This window comes from Megascapheus bottae, chromosome 20 (genome assembly GCF_031878675.1).
Source record: "Megascapheus bottae isolate mThoBot1 chromosome 20, mThoBot2.hap1, whole genome shotgun sequence".
Lineage (NCBI taxonomy): Eukaryota > Metazoa > Chordata > Mammalia > Rodentia > Geomyidae > Megascapheus > Megascapheus bottae.
Window position 1 is genome coordinate 36,622,192 of NC_143528.1, and position 16,092 is coordinate 36,638,283.

General features: G+C 44.2%; 1 protein-coding gene across 1 annotated transcript; it reads right to left on the reverse strand.

Moving 5' to 3' along the window:
• Nucleotides 1-602: 602 nt before the first annotated feature.
• Nucleotides 603-12,660, reverse strand: Stc1 (stanniocalcin 1). The gene is made up of 4 exons (XM_090354334.1): nt 12,329-12,660; nt 10,229-10,371; nt 9,331-9,542; nt 603-3,751 (listed from the first exon to the last, which is right to left on the reverse strand). The coding sequence occupies exons 1-4, from the start codon at nt 12,444-12,446 to the stop codon at nt 3,481-3,483; spliced, it is 744 nt and encodes a 247-aa protein (XP_090210460.1). The 5' UTR covers nt 12,447-12,660; the 3' UTR covers nt 603-3,480.
• Between the last annotated feature and the right edge of the window lie 3,432 nt (nt 12,661-16,092).

The following is a 16,092-nucleotide window of genomic DNA, read 5'->3' on the forward strand; positions in this document are numbered from 1 at the left end:
ATCTTTCCTCCACCCTCCCCAGGTTTCAAAAGTCATTTATTGGAGGCATCCAGGATGCTCTTTTTATGCTGGCGACACGCATGTCATCAATCTGGGCAGACAGGGAAAGGAGAGATCTTCCAGAAAGTGAGAACCTTGACAGGAGACCCTGCAGAATTCTTTGGTCCTGAACACACAGCTCAGGAAACAGAGAGGAAGTGAGATGCTAGGGCTGGATTACTGAATGGTTTGTAGAATGTAAGGCTTTTCCCAGCCTTGGGAAGAGTTTCAGTTTCAGTTTTACCATGAGGATAATGGAAAGCAGTGAATGCTTATAAAGAAAATTAGAACCCATTGATTTAAACCATATTCATTCTCATATTGACTTAGTGACTTTGAAGAAAATGAATCAATCAGTGGCTCCATATTCAGTCACTGATCAAGATGCATTGTATTCACAAATGGACATGTTGAACTGAAACCCTTATGTACATTTACTTTAAGACAATTTAAAAAAAATGAAAGAAATACTCATTCGAGAAGCTTTCGAAGAATAACAATGAAAGACGTAGGGGGAAAAAACCAATAAAACATAACATTTTATTATTATCATCTTAGAAGGAATTCACCAAAGGCTTCATATTATGCTATGGCATCTTTAATTATAAAAATAAGCAAATAAAATAACTTGCATCTGTCATTACCATGATATGTTTCATAACCTTTATATGCACACGGAGCTTAAAAATGTAATTTAACAATAAATAATGACATATACCAGATATGCTCACTGTTTATTCCAGTACTCAGCCAAAAAACCTAAATATCATTTAAATTATAAATACATAATGCAAATATAATGGCACAAAAAATGTCTAAAGTGCAACCAAATCACGATAGAGAAATCAGACAAAACTGGTCTAGATTCTCCCCCACCCCTCCCCCTCCCCCATCACTTGATAGCAACACAAAGCTTTGGAAGTTTAAGGAGGAGTTGGAGGGAATGGGGTGAGAAGAAGAGAAGCAAAAAAAAATTAGCAACATTGTGAGAACTGCTTCTTTCTGTATGTGTCAATATAGACGTAGTGTAGATACTGTGGGAAGAAAGGGGATTACGGTGATTTGAAGAGATCACTGGAGAAAGGGAAAGAGGGAGAGAGAATCTACTGGGGTTGAAATAAGAGAGAATTTTTGCTAGAAATTCTCATGAACTACTGATCATTTTGGGGTCCTGGCTTAGCGGGGTTTGCAAAATGGACACAACACAGCACACACACTTGATTAGCTTTTCTGGTTCAGAGGATTCAGCCTTGCCTGGGATGGGAAGTAGGGGGGAGAAAGGAGAGAGTGTAACTTAGAATATGCTCTACCTGATTTCCAAGAGGCTAAGGCAGTGCCCATTTGTTTGGGACCTGGGGATGGGACAATTCTGAGTATAAAAATGCCCTTAACAATCTGATGTCAGCACGCTTAGAGGCTGTGTGGGGACAAAGGCAGCAATGCTGGAATTGCTGCTCTTATTCTTGGTCCTTCAGCAGCACATTACTGGTTTTAAAGGCTTTGTGGTAAAGTTGTATTGCTTTTCTTTTCTTTCTTTCTTTCTTTCTTTCTTTCTTTCTTTCTTTCTTTCTTTCTTTCTTTCTTTCTTTCTTTCTTTCTTTCTGGAGAGGTGCCCTCCTTCTTCCTCCCACCAGGGTCCCTCATCAATCCATTTGGTTAACTCTGAAGTTTAGTCTAGTGAGAGTCAAGCACCAATAGTTTCTACCCAAGTGAGTTTGGAGCGGCCCCTGCCAAACTACCCCTCCTCCCTCTTCCTCTCTCGGCATTGACCTTTGGTGGGCAGTGACACTTGTAAGGGGCTATTGGGTTCAAGGACAGTGACCCTGAGAAACTACCGTTGTTCGTAGATAGGTTAATCATTTGGCTTTAGTGGCTGCCATCTTGTAAGCATCATGGCAGAAACAATCAAACCACCAGCTCTTTTTATTTTTCTTCCTCCTTTCTCTTTCCTTTGTTTCTTTTCTTTTCCTTTTTCTTAATTGTAAGATCCTACAGAGATGGTCCAGCTGCCAAGACTACGTGAGCAGGCAGCGTGCTATAGGACAGAAATGGAAGAGGAGTTTATTAAGGCTGGATAGCCCAGGGTAATCTATCCTCCCTCAGCCCCAAGTCCCCCGGACTAAAGACTCAAAGGCTGATTGACTCATTCCTGATTGACTCAGTGGAAAATCTCACACATCTGCCAGAGTGCCAGGCACTGATGGGAGGTGGGAAGATAAGAACTTCCACCTTCCAAGGGTACGGTAGGCCTTAGCACAGTCAGTGGTCCTAGCCCAAAGGGATGTTCTTCTGATTGCTGTAATTCCCAGTTGGTTGTGACAGAGCTGTTTCAGGATGGGTCTAAGTCAAGTGTAGCCTCTGGGTGGAGGTGGGCTGGGAGATTAATATCTTACCTAGGGTCCTTCAGATAAACCTGTTTGTTTTTTTTCCTATCTCATATATAGGCCCATCTTAAAAGTTCCGATGTTGAGTCAAAACTATTTCTACCCCCTTAGTTATAAAAAAGGCCACAAGGAGCATTTATGTGGATATCTGGAAGTGAGATAGTTATTCCATTCCCAGGAAAAAAAATAAAGCTAAGTTACAAAACTAAATCTATATGCAATAAAGTTATTATATACTGCTTTGTTTAAGCAGAGTCCTCTGGAATTTATGTACAGTACATTAGTTTTCAGCTATTTATATTCCACAGTTAGACCTTAAGATTCTCTGGTTTTTCTTTTAAGACAATTGTTAAAGATACTTTTAAAGCTCTGAGCAGTTACAGTACATAAAGATGTTAGCTTTTTGTTTTTCATTAGATGCAAGAAGATGCAGGCTCAAGGTCTGGTTGGAGAGCCAGGCTTGAGCAATTTGGTAAATGTGTCAGAAAGGAAACTAGACATTGGAGGATAGAGACCATAAGACACTAGCTCATTAGAGATCAAGAATTCAAACATGATATTCATATTCGTCCATGGCCAGCACAGATTCATAACACGAATTCCACTTCACATCTTTATGAGCATTGAAGACATGCATTTAAATAAAATCCTTTTGTATCAGCTAACTCTATGGGCAACCATTCTAAAGGGCTCCACATCTTCAAAGTACAATGACGGGGCAGTTACTTGAATGTTCTGTATTTGAGGGTGGGTAGAGAGGAGCTGGGAAAAGATACCACGGAGGAAGGAGATGGGGGGTTACGTTCTCCTGAGGAGAGGCAGAATGGTCACACAGATTCTGTTTATGGGAATGTTGCCATTGTAGAACGTTGAGAAAATGATCACAGAAGCCTAGTTTCATGCAATTTTCTTTAAGTGGGGGGAGGGGTGCGATAGAAAATAGGAACTACTTAAAAAAAAAAAAAAAAACCAAACCAGGCACAGTACACTCAAAGTTGGCGTGTCAACACCCCTAAAATGATACTAGTTTGGTGAGGTTCTGACTCTCTCTCCCTGGCTATGCACTCTCGTGGGAGGTGCGTTTGATGTGAGAGGGAGTGTCACCCTCACCTCGGAGATTCCTGAGGAGGACTTTCAGCTTCTGGGGCTCATTCGTGCGCCTCCTGTTGACGTCAGCTCGCGGGTGTGTTTGCCCACAGTGGTCCGTCTGCAGGATGTGGAAGAGGCTGGCCATGTTGGGTCCGATTTTCTCCATCAGGCTGTCTCTGATGGTGCTGACCGTATCTTCATCGCATTCCAGAAGGCTTCGGATGAGCCTGTTGTAGTATCTGCACGGGGAAAGGGAATGTATGTGATAGTCATTCGTGAGACCCTGGCTTTGACCAGGCTGTGAGCCCACGCACATCGCTCCCCAGAGGCCCAGCCCATCAGATGGCAATACTGCATCAGCTGCAGTGGCATGTGCATGCCTAGCTTATGCAGTCTTTTGAGTCTGAACAGTTGTGTTCCCTGGGCTTAAGACCAGGCCCACTTTCATCTTTCAATTTCAAGAGGTTCAGATGACACTGTGAGTGGTAAGAGGACTGGGATGTTGTAGCATCTTAGTGCTAAGTGGGACCCCAGAGATGCTGTGGCAATCTCTTGTTCTGTAGAGAGGAAATTAAGAGGTGATGATGGAAATAACTAGCCCACTGAGTTAATGGCAGAAGTGGGATTTTTGTCAACTATAATCAGGTAACCACAGCAGCCAGTTCTGACACTGTTAGGGACTATACACTGATTTATAGTTTTTGGGAGACTGAGTTGTAATTTACCTTTGTCTTGGTGGTGTAGGTATTCAGGCACATGAGCCCATTAGAGCTTATTTTGATTCAATTTCCACCTAAGCCCCCTGTCTTTCATGGCACTTACATTTTTTTCTACAAAATATACTTTGTCTTATAGTCAGCCAGGCTGAATAAAGGCTAATGCTAGATGTGTTTTTCCTGCTTCCTCCCAAATGGTACCAAAGTCAGAGGTCAAATATGAGGTAGGGAGGATATTTAAAAGAGAATATACAAGATCCTTAAGGATTCACTCCATTCACTGTTCTGGATTCTGTTGGCCAATTCCCACCCCCCCCTTTTTTAAAAAACATTTTTACAGATATTAGGTTACATCTGAAAGGCAAGTATTTAATAGATTCATGATTGGGTTCTTTTCATGACTAATCTGGACATGGACTGAAGCAGGATTACGTCCTCGTTCCTTGTATCTCAGACTTGACTACATTTCATTGGGCTATCCTGCCTGCTTAGTGTAGATTTGCAAAGTTACTTGTGGTCATTAAAGAAATAAAACTTAAAAAAAACCCAAACAAACAAGCCCACAATAATTCCCTGTAGTAAACCAGGATTTTCTGAACACCAGTTATAACTGTAGATCTGGTAGATTTTTGACAAAAACCCCTTGTGTTTGGTATATATTCTTTTCATGATTGGAGCAAATTCCTTAGAACTACCAAATGATGCAGCTAAGTGTTATGGCTCAGAGAGACGGGAACGTTCTAACACTTAGCATAAGAATGACTTTATGCTGTCCCCTGGGAGATAGTGCAGGTATTTTCCAATCTGGAGTTGGAATGCCTGTGCTCCATGTCGAGGTGACAATTGGAAGAACCCATTAGCCCTGCTTTTCACTGACTGGAGATTCTCTGGGTGACAGTGACCTACTGCACTGATAGGACAAGACCCTTTCCTCAGAGGAGCCCAAGGATCTCTGGGGCCCTGGGGTCTTCCATGAAAAGAAATCTGTTTATTTTTAACTCACCTCCCAGAGTACAGGATCAAACATATTTCCAGAATAACTTAACCCCTAGAGAGGTCCTTTCAAGGATGGACAGTAAATAGAGTGGAACATGGATAATTAAGCAAAGCGTTTGCCCTTCTGTGTGGGAGAGAATGAGGAGCGGTGGCTGGGTCATCTATAGTCCTGGCTGTCCCTTTCTCCTTCCCTCCTCCCCCTAGGGACAATTGAATCCAGCTGTGAACAGAGCTGGGCTTCTCTGGCACAGAGGAAGATTTTCCACCCTTTGGAATTATAAAGTGCACGAGCCAAGCAGAGCTTACTTGGATGGAGAAATGGGGAGAAAGCGCTGGAGTTGGAAAAATTCAGAATAAACAACTTGGTACCAACAGTTTCAGACATTTAAGTGCACTTTGATGTCTGGGCATCGTGTAACTCTTGGGCTTTGCCAGGGCCTGGATCTCTTCGATGGCTGTGTCTGTTTTGGAGGGTAATTAGCTCCTCCGGGATGAGGTCTAATAAGGACTTCAAAACTTAGAAGTTAACCCTTCCACTTCTAAAGAACTATTCCCAGTGGATCACCTCCCAAATGGGATGGAAAATAGCATCTTTTCTTAGAAAGAAGCAGAAAGAGTGGAACATTCTTTCTTCTTAGAAAGAATCAGGAACACTTGTCTAGATGAAGATGTTTAATTGCCTCAGGGAACTTTTCTGTCTTGTCCTTACAGCTTTAGGCTCATCTGATCCTTGTTGCCCTCTCTCCCCCTCAAGCAAAGTGACTGTTAGCTTCTTGTGGTGGCCCAGGCCTTTAGCTTGTCTTTTCTTGGTGATCCCTGCTTGATCTCAGTGTTTCTTGGCAATGATTCTCACCAGCCTGGCTGTGCTTGCTGACCCCAATTGCTTCCTTTGTGGAACATGGTTAACATAGCTTCCTAAAGCAGAACTTAGTGCATGGCTCCTCAACGATGGAGCATGTGTCAGGCTATCTTGATGTCCGCACGGCTAACTGGCCAATGTCCCTTAAGGGTGGAATGTGACATTCACTTTCAGAGTACATTGCCAATGGGATCTTTCCTACAAGTCACTCAGAGACTTAGGTTATTTAAGATGTACATCCAGGAAAAACTCCCTTAGGAATACTGACTGAGTACCCTCTTGTGCCAAGACTTATTGTTAGTATAGGTATGGGGAGAATGTATCTTTTTTCTTTGGAGAAGGTGCATGTAAAATTAATTTGTATTCACCATGATGTGTATAAATCCATATACATATATATTCAATTATGCTTGGGATTCTATTTTTGGTTTCTTGCAAGATTTTTTTTTTAACAGTTGCCATTTTTTGAAGTAGAAATCAAAATAGCTTGGCTCAAAGCCATGTGAATTCTGGGCTTGACTCTGTTACTCACAAGCTGTATGACCTTCACAAGTCCCTTCTCTCTCCCATCTGCCTCTGTTCTTTACTCAGCAAAGCGAGGCAGTCACCTCCGGCCTGTGGCCGTCTATGTTTCCAGTCTATACTTTTATTCTTGTTTCAAGTAAAAAGAGGGCAACTTAGCGAACACGCCTTCCGTTTGCAGGGAAGTTAGGCCTGGTTAACATCTTCTCCATGTTTCTGGCATTGATGGTGGATGGAGGGGTGGTACTTCAAGGATTTGGTGGGTTAAGTGTTTGGACCTGTTAGCACAGAAGGACTTTTCTCTTCCCACTATGAAAAATCTATTCCTGCCTTTTATTTTATTTTTTTCCTCTTGGTAGAGAATAAGATCAGATATTCTCCATAGCTACTCTTTCAGCCATGCTTCCCCAAATACACACATACTGCCTAGGAACGTTCTGTGTGAGGGTTTATAAATAGTCCTTTGTTTCCCTTGATCAATATTATTCTTCTGTTTCCTGTTCCCTATCCATGCCCCAGAGAGTTGGACACTTTGCCAGTTTTCCCACTCTGGGTCTGGGTTGGTGTCATTGGTTCCCAAGCCTCACACGGTCCTGCCTGCTTGACCAACTCTGCCCGTTTCCCCCCCTGGCACTGAAGACTTGGTTGGTTCAGTCAGCTTGGGGAAACATTTCAGCTCCCCCTTTCCTTCTGGGTGCAGTTCTGTCATGGAAACCTCTCTCCCCTCCCCCCACCCTGTTCTGTGTCCTGGTCCAATCACAGAGTTTTGGATTCTCCCAGCTCCAAATCTCATGCTAGATAAGTCACAGGAAGGTGGAATGAACCTGTAACGACTTCCTTTTGCAACTCTGTGCCAACTGGCAGCCACTTCACGTGTGTCTATGGTGGGACAGAGGCTGGGAAAGCAGGATGTTTCAGCTGGGTGAGGAGCTTAAATAGAGCGAGTCAAGCCCAGCCTGGAACCGGAAATCTCTACAGTCATGAGCCCACTGAAGTGAAATACTTGGAAGAAGGTAAGCATTGCATGAGGGAGTCTGTGGTTCAAGAGTTTGCTACTCCTCCCTATCCCCACTGACATTTCCTATTAAATGTAAGATAAAATAAGTGGTTTAGATAAAAGAGGGAAACACATAGACGTCATCCTTTGTGAGCATTTTTAAAAGGTGCTGTCCTAAGTGAGGTACCTGCTGAAAGGAATAATGTTCTGGTAAAGCAGTCTCTTGACTGGTCCTTTCTTAGGTAAGAGGAGGACCACAGTTCAAAATCTGTATCTTTTCTTCTATAGCACCTCTCCTTTCCTAAGGGAAAATACAGCTGAAATGTAGAGCAATCAGGGGTGTCTAGAAATCCCTTGCATGCTTTATTATGGATGATAGTTGTCACATATCCTGACGGGTCTAAACATGTGATAATGTCTTTGTCCACACAAGCACCAGGCTTGCACAAGCCCTAGGCTTTCTCCTGAGTCCTCTCAAAGAAATGGTCAAGTCTACCACATTGGCTCTCAATGCAATAATCTTCCTAGGAGAATTTTAAAACCAAGGTTCATACAAAGAGACAAGCCATTTGATGGCCTGATTATCTTGTTCTGAGAAAACTGTTAAAATCCTATGATAAAGTAGTTTCCAAGGCCTTCACAAATGATTCCCATGAACCAACTTGCAATTCAAAAGGGCACTAACCTATAGTCAAGATACAAAGGTCACCTGGTGGGGATCTGAATCTATCTATCATAAGGGGGAGTGGATCTTCCATCTGCCTGCACATCTACACATGACTAAATCACCCAGAACCTCCCAGGACTTGACTGTCGCCACTCTCTGAAGAAAGATGACAGCAGCCTGGCTAGGATATTAATCTAGGCTATCAGAAGAACATTGATCTTGGTGAATTATGTGCATGTTTTCATTAAAGAACTTCAAGAGCAGCAGTGAAACTTTTGGCCTGGAGCATCCATCTATTACCCCCGAATCCCCTCCTACCTATACATTAGAATTTCACCCCTTGGCTGGCACAGACCATGATTCTGAGTCCTAGCAAAGCATGGTGCTCAGATAGTAGGAGCCTCAGTGTCTTTGGGCCACATGGGAACATCTGGGAGCATGATCTGAGAAGCCAGTGATGTGGTCTCAGACTAAAGGGATGGGATCACATAAAGGGAATGTGAGAATGGTCCTGGCTAGCCATTGCACTTTTTTTCCCACTACAGAGACATTCCAGCTCCCAGAGAAGTGAGATGGACTGTTCTGGGTTAGCTGATGAACTATCTGGCTGTCTTGGGACTGGTAGCACATGGGTGCAGGTTTAATAATAGTCTGCATTGTGCCATTTGACCAGGTGGCTTAAAAAATATCATGGCCAATTTCTCTGCTTGCAGAGTCATAGTTTCAGCCAAATCTGATGCCTGAAAAGGTGATTTCCAGAAGCTTTGCCATTGCCTTCGGGCTTATGTCAAGAAGTGGACAAAGAAATTGCACCCCAGGATTGCTGCAAATGAAGCTTTCTGCTAGCTGCATGGAAAGACTTTTCCTGTAACAGTGGGGGAAAAAAATCCAAGCTGCTTCAACTGTCACAACCAATCACAAGCATATTTTTCCTGCAAAAGCTGGGAAGACTGCAGGCTAAAATAAGAGCGTGGCAATTTAGCACTCCTTCCCAGTCGCATTCTGCCAGCCAGTGTCCCCTCCCCCTCCCCTGATTGCAAAGATGGGGGCCCAGTGGGTACCTGTTGGAGAAGTGATTGGGCAGCTGGACGACTTCTGTGATGGCTTCCGGGTTCCGTTTGGCAATGCTGCACATATTGAGCTTGCTATAGCACTCTTCCTGAACCTCAGCAATCATCCTCTGGAAAGTGGAGCATCTCCGAATGGCGACGAAGACCTTGGCGGTGACCCCATTGGCGATGCATTTTAAGCTCTCTTTGACAAATGCTTTTCCCTGCATTGAGAGGAAACAGGAGGAAAAGCTTTAGCTTGATCTGACAAAACAGTTGAGGTGGACAACATGGGGACTGGGCATGCCTTGGTATTACATTGGCATGTCCTTGCATTAGAAGATTGTGTACCAGTGGCTATGAATTTTTTTAAAAAAATCCCTTCTCTCCCAGACTTTCTCTAGAGTTGAACCAAAAAGAAAGATAAAAGACAAAAAGAAGAAAAGGAGAAACCATTACTAACCATTCTGCAGCTTTAACGATTATCCAAACCCAGCTTCACACTCTTGGTATTGAGATTTTAATCCTTCAGTTTATATAGCCTAGCATGCTAGGTTAGACAACAAGCACTACTTTGTTAAAACATTTATTTTATTTTGTTTAGTTTCCTCTTGAAGAGATGGAGAATTTCTTCTCAGACTCCTGCACTTCATAACCCAGCCTCTGCCACCTCCTTCGTAGAAATGCTTGGGGGTAGACAATGGCAGAGAATCGAATCCAGAACCTATTTCCTGGCATGTGTGCATGTGCACGTATGTGCATGAACATGTACCCCGGGATGGGTATTTGGAGAAGGAGGCTGGAAAGCAGGGCTAGTTCCCTACAAGACCCGTTCCTAAGCGTAATATTGAATACTCTTGTTGAAGATGTGCAGCCAGTGGGAACTGAGGTGGCGGGTCTTATTACCTACCTGAGTGTCAAATTTGGCAGCGCTATACAAGAAGGATTTACAGATGTCAAACATTCCATCGGTGTCACAGGTGGAGTTTTCCAGGCATGCAAATGCCCCACAGCCAACCTGCAGGGCACTGTTGAGGCAGCGAACCACTTCAGCTGGAAGAGACAAGCAAGCCCATCTAGTCTGGGTCAAACCAAGGGGACCCAGTGAGAACAGAGGCCAAGGGCAAGGGCAAGGGTCCAGAAGTCATGCTGATGTGAGGAGTAGAGGTGAGAGAGGATGGGGAGACAACCCCTGTTGCTTTTAAGAGCCAGCACACAGGATGCTGGGAAAGAGTTCTCTGAGATCATTCTCTGAGATGCAATCTCAAGGTCTCTGACTACCCACATCTTGATTGGTGGAATCCAGGCAATGCCCAGTGCTTTATGACAGCTCTTTAGAAGACCAGAACATCAGGCTGGCTTCTAAAAAAATACACTCTGGAATAAAAGTCAGGATTCAAATCCAAATGTCAGAGGAGAATTGGCAAGGAGTCCATTTGATGTGAGACTCTAGGGCTTGAGGCTTTTCATTTACCACTGCATTGGCGGAAAGAAATCTGTTCTGTCCCTGCTCTCTACTCCCCACCACATCCCACAACCCTTGACAAGATAGTGCTTAGAGGTGCCGATACGTTAGAGATGATCTCTTAGAGTAAAATCCTTTTTAAAAGAGAAAAGCAGGTGTGTAAGAAAAGGGCCAAGGTACTCCTTGTACAAGAGTATGGAAGGAATAATAATAATAAAAAAAGAACCCTGGAAAGAACTTGCATGAAGCTTTTTACATTAGGGATAAAATTTCCCATAAAAGTAAATTCTCTCCTACAGAAAGGGGCGGGGCGGGGGAGTGTTCTGGCAGGCAGGCAGCTCCGGCAAGAAATGATCTGTAGCCTTCATACAGGAGGATTCTCCTGGGAGATCAAAAGCAAGCATGGTTCTGCGAGGCAGCCCCACCCCCTCCCACCACCCGCAGCCTCTGGGATGTTACAAGTCATTTCCCTAATTATATATTTCCACGGGTTTCAAATTATAACTTTGCTTTAAGCAGTTTTAATATGCATTAGGGTTGCTATTGTTTTAGGCAAGCTGGAATTGTGAATCACAGCATCTCTATAGCAACAAAGTACAAAAGGAAGTGGGGTAGAGCCCCTCCTCTGGGCAGAGACCTGAGCTCCCAGCAAGGAGAGTGCTTATAGCGCGGTGACACCTGCAGTGCTATCTTGGCTGACAGGTGTGTGTGCGTGGGGGGGGTTGAGGACAGAGGGCAGACATGGCAGGGGTCATGAAGGGGCTTCAAGGGACAGAGGTGTCACTGCGGGCTTCATAATGCCCCTTTCACTTCCAAGACTCATTAACTGCTCAGCGACCCAGGGTGAAAGTAAGATCATCTCTTTGGAGAAATAGCTGCTTAATTTCACAAATATTCTTTCTTTCTTTCCTTTTTTTTTTCTTCCCTCAGGAGCTCTGTAGTTCTGGGCAGCATGGGGAGGGGGTGGGGGGGAGGGTGTTTGAATGGAGCTCAGAGCCTGGGAGGGAAGAGGCAGCAGTGTTGGGGGAGATGTTTAGGGTTTGCTCTGAATCTACCCAGGATTTGTCAGATTTGAGGTAGAGAGAGAGAGAGAGAGAGAGAGAGAGAGAGAGAGAGAGAGAGAGAGAGAGAGAGAGAGAGAGAGAGAGAGGCATGAGAAAGCCGTGTCTCACCTTAAGAGCAGCTTGTGGAAAGTATAGAGTGCACTTTGAAGCATGCCAACATTCAAGCTATCCAGGCCCCCTCCCCCTCGAGGGTACGTGCCAGATTTCAGGCAATCAGGCTTGGCTTATGCAATGAAATGCCCTCAGCCCAGCGCCCAGCTTCTTCGGTAGTCGCATGCAATCATTAAACAAAGAAGCTCTACTTCTTAAGGCTATTGCCTTACACTGGCAGTTTATTGCTATGGGGCATGAAGTACATTTATTATCAAGATCAGCCGTCAGAAGCACAGTTGCAAAGTGAGAAGTAAATGAGGGCAGCTCTTTTTTGGGGGGGTGGGGTGGGGGGAGAAGAGAAACGGGTCCTGGGTTGGTGCTGGCTTACCTGAGGTCTGAGATGCCACCCGGGCTTTCCTGGGGCTCACAGAGTCATTCTGCTCTGCCTCATGGCTGGCAGAAGCGCTGATTACCAGCACCAGAAGCACTGCTGAGTTCTGGAGCATTCTCTGAGAAGTTTCCGCTAAGTTGTTGGTTTTTTTTTTTTTTTTTCTTTCCTCCCCCCCTTTCCTCTTTCCCTCTCTGGGCTTGAGTGAAGATGTGGATCTGGATATGCTGAAATCTTAGGTGGGGATTTGATGAGGATTTTTTTTTTCTTTGCTGCTGCTGCTGCTCCTCCTCCTCCTCCGGCTGCAGTCGCTGCTTCTTGAACCTCTCTGGCTTTTTGCAAACTGGGGGCCTAAGAGCTGCACCCAGGGATTTTATAGCCGTTCTTATCGGTCCTGGGGATCAGGGACCAATCAGATGTCTCAACTGGTCTGTTTAGCCAATAGGAGGACACGCTTTATTCAGCTGGAGCTTTTTGACTTCTTAGAAATATTTTCCAGAAAATTAAAAGTACCTGCTGCCAATATTGTGTGTGTGTGTGTGTGTGTGTGTGTGTGTGTGTGTGTGTGTGTGTGTTGGTAGGGATGTGTGAAAAAAGCTATACTCAGAATTAAGTGATCATTTTGTATTGATCAAATTAGAGAACGATTGTAAAAATCTCTCCTAGGTGCCTCTGAAATTTATTATTACTATTTTTAATAAATGAATGACTGGGGTTGGGGATGGGTGGCATAGTTGGGGTAGGGAGATGAGATCTGTTGAATTAGAATTGAAACAGAATTGAGTCTGATTTACAGTAGGTTCAGTTTCCAATAATCAGTATTCTCTATAATATCTCCACTTTTTTGCATGTATGTGATCACGTATGCTGTGCACTCATGATGCCTTTCTGTGGTCTGTGGGGAGGGGTAGATGTGAGTAGAAAAGCCCCCTGGTAAGCTGAGATCTCATAGTTCTGGGCTGGGGCCCCAGCTTCTCTATTGATCTGTATTGTGATGTGGGCCTCATGCATTTACTTTGCTTTTGCATTTGGTAAATGCCAACATGGGGACTGCAATTCCTTACACCTAAGATGACCCGATTCTCTAGTGATAGAGGAGACTTCTCTCCTCCCAGCAGAATGATACATTTCAGGAGTGTCAGCTAGGCATGTGCACCCACAGCTCACACCACACTCCACAGGGAGACAGCGGGAATGCCTGGAAATTAATAAAGTGTGTATTCAAGCCCAGCAACTTTATAATCACGTTGAAACAATAAGCTGGCCAAAGCAAGACTAAACCTGCTGGGTAAACCAGTTCACTTCTTGGGGGGTGGGAAGGAGGCGGGGAGGGGTGGGGGTGGGGGGAGACTAGACTGGGAAGAAGGTATAGAGAAAGACCAGGATGTGTAGGAGACAAGACTGATAAACTCTAGACTTAATGGGGAAATTACAGTGGAATCACAAATCATATCTAGTATAGCTGCTCCCATTCCTTAGTGAGTAGGCTGTAGGCAACATGGAGGCCTGTCTGTAACTTGTGAAGGTGGCCAATGACCCATCCTAGGACTTCTTAGGGTGTATGAAGGTTGTCATTAGCTGGGGGTGCAGTGGAGGGATTAAACAGTGAACCCTTTAAAAACCAGAAAGGGCATTGATGTTGCACAGCCTTGGGCAGAACGATCTCTCTAAGGTACGCAGCTAGTGGCTTCAGTTTAAATCACTTGAGGTTTTTTTTTTTTTTTACCGTGCTGATTTTTATCAAGCACAAACCAGATCAAGAGCCAGCTCTGCTAGGGGTGGAGGAATTGGGGCTCACTGCTGGTTGACATGTACCCCATCCTTTGCAAAAATAAAAGGTTGTTGGAAGCAGGAATAGGAGCTGGAAAATGGGATGAAGGAATAGAAGTACAGGAAATGACTAAGGGAGGAAATGATGTTCAGATTTTCATTAAATAATTTGGACATCTTAATGTATGTCAGCAGACACTACTGCTGTTTTGTAGGTGCTGGGGGATGAGGAGGGAGAATAAAAAAGAAGATATCTAGCAAGGCAAATGAACAAATCCTGGGGTGTGGAACCTCAAGGCCTTGCGATCCGGATGGGGAGATGGCCAAGCTCATGCATAACCAACCTCAAGATGTCAGGGCCGTGTCTGGGGAGACACTGTATAGGCAGTGCTGGCTAGAGATGGAAGGAAGGCTTGAGGGAAGGACCTTAGGGAATGATTTGTGGAGAAGAGCTTGTGATGCATCATTAAAAAACCACAAAAAATACAGTTCTTTTTCTGGCAAACTTTTTTTTTATTATTTTGGGAAGAAATAGTAAATATATTGTGATGAAGTTTAGGTATTTTGGGCACGGATGGCTCTTGCCTGTAATCTTAGCTACTTCGAAGGCTTCAATCTGAAGATCACAGTTTAAAGCTAGCCTGGGCAACAAAAGTCCATCAGACTCTTCTCTCTAGTTAACTACTAAAATATGGGAAGTGGAGTTGTATCTCAAAGTGGTAAAGCACTAGTCCTGAGGAAAAAGGCTCAGGGGCAGAGCCTAGGTCTTGAGTTCAAAGTCTAAAAACAAACAAAAAAGGAGGTCTCTTCCAGACAGAAAACAAGAAGACAGACAGAAACTCTTCCTGGGGTTTTGACTTTTCTCCTCAGCATAGTCCCATGTGCGTGGGTATTGTTTACAATTAAGGTGAAGGCCCCCCTCTGTGTGGCTTTCCCTGGGTTTTCCCCTGTACTGGTCCACTGGTTTGGTGAGGTGATAGATGACCTCCACCATCTACTTCCTTCTTCCAACTCTCTGATGCACTCACCAGAACACAATGTCCTACAAGTTTCAGAGTTGAAGTCATTTTTTTTCTCCTTCTTTTGCTCATTCACCTTCACAGGCCTACAGGTTTGTTGCTGGGTATGGCAAGTGTTTCACCATGAAAGGTGAGTTGGAAGGAAGTAGTCAATCAGTGACCCTGGTTGAATATACCCAGTGTGTACCTGAACTATTCTTCACTGAGTTCCTTTCTCGAAATCCACCATGAGACTATCTCAACACTAGTTGCTGGGTTGGACTTTCACGTAGCAATGTCGCAAGTCTTGGGAACTTGTTCCTTTGCAACTTCTTGGGGGACGAGGAGTCTGAGGGAAGATTCAGAATTTGAATTTTATCTTTTAAATGATAGGGAGCTATTAGGGCTTTTTTTTTTTTGCTATTCCTGGGGCTTGAGCTCAGGGCCTGAGCACTGTCCATGGGCTTTTCTCAAGGCTAGAGCTCTAGCACATGAGCCACAGCACCACTTCTGGCTTTTTCCATGTGTGTGGTACTGAGGAATTGAACCCAGGTCTTCATGCATGCTATGCAAATACTCTACCACTAGGCCACACTCCTCGCCCCAATTAAGGCTCTTTTGAGACAGGATTTCCTTCTGTAACACAGGCTGGCCTGGAACTTGTGCAGGTGCAATCCTTCCTGACTGCCTTCCAAGCGCTGTGCTTACAGACTGATACCATGGCGCCTGGCTATATTAGGGTTCTTGTGTTGGAATTATTAGATGATGTGTTGATGTTCGGGGAAGAGCTTTCCAACATGCACGTGACAGTTTAGAGAAAGAGAAGACTGGAAGCTTTATGGTAGTTGATAAAGTTCCCATGCTGGCCGTAGAAAGGAAGGGAGGTAAATATGAGAGATTTTTTTTCAGCAAATGGACCTTTTCCTTTAAGCCTAAGGACTTTCTTGGCAAAACCCCTTTTCTTGGTTTAAAGATAAGGCGACTTTTCCCTCTCCA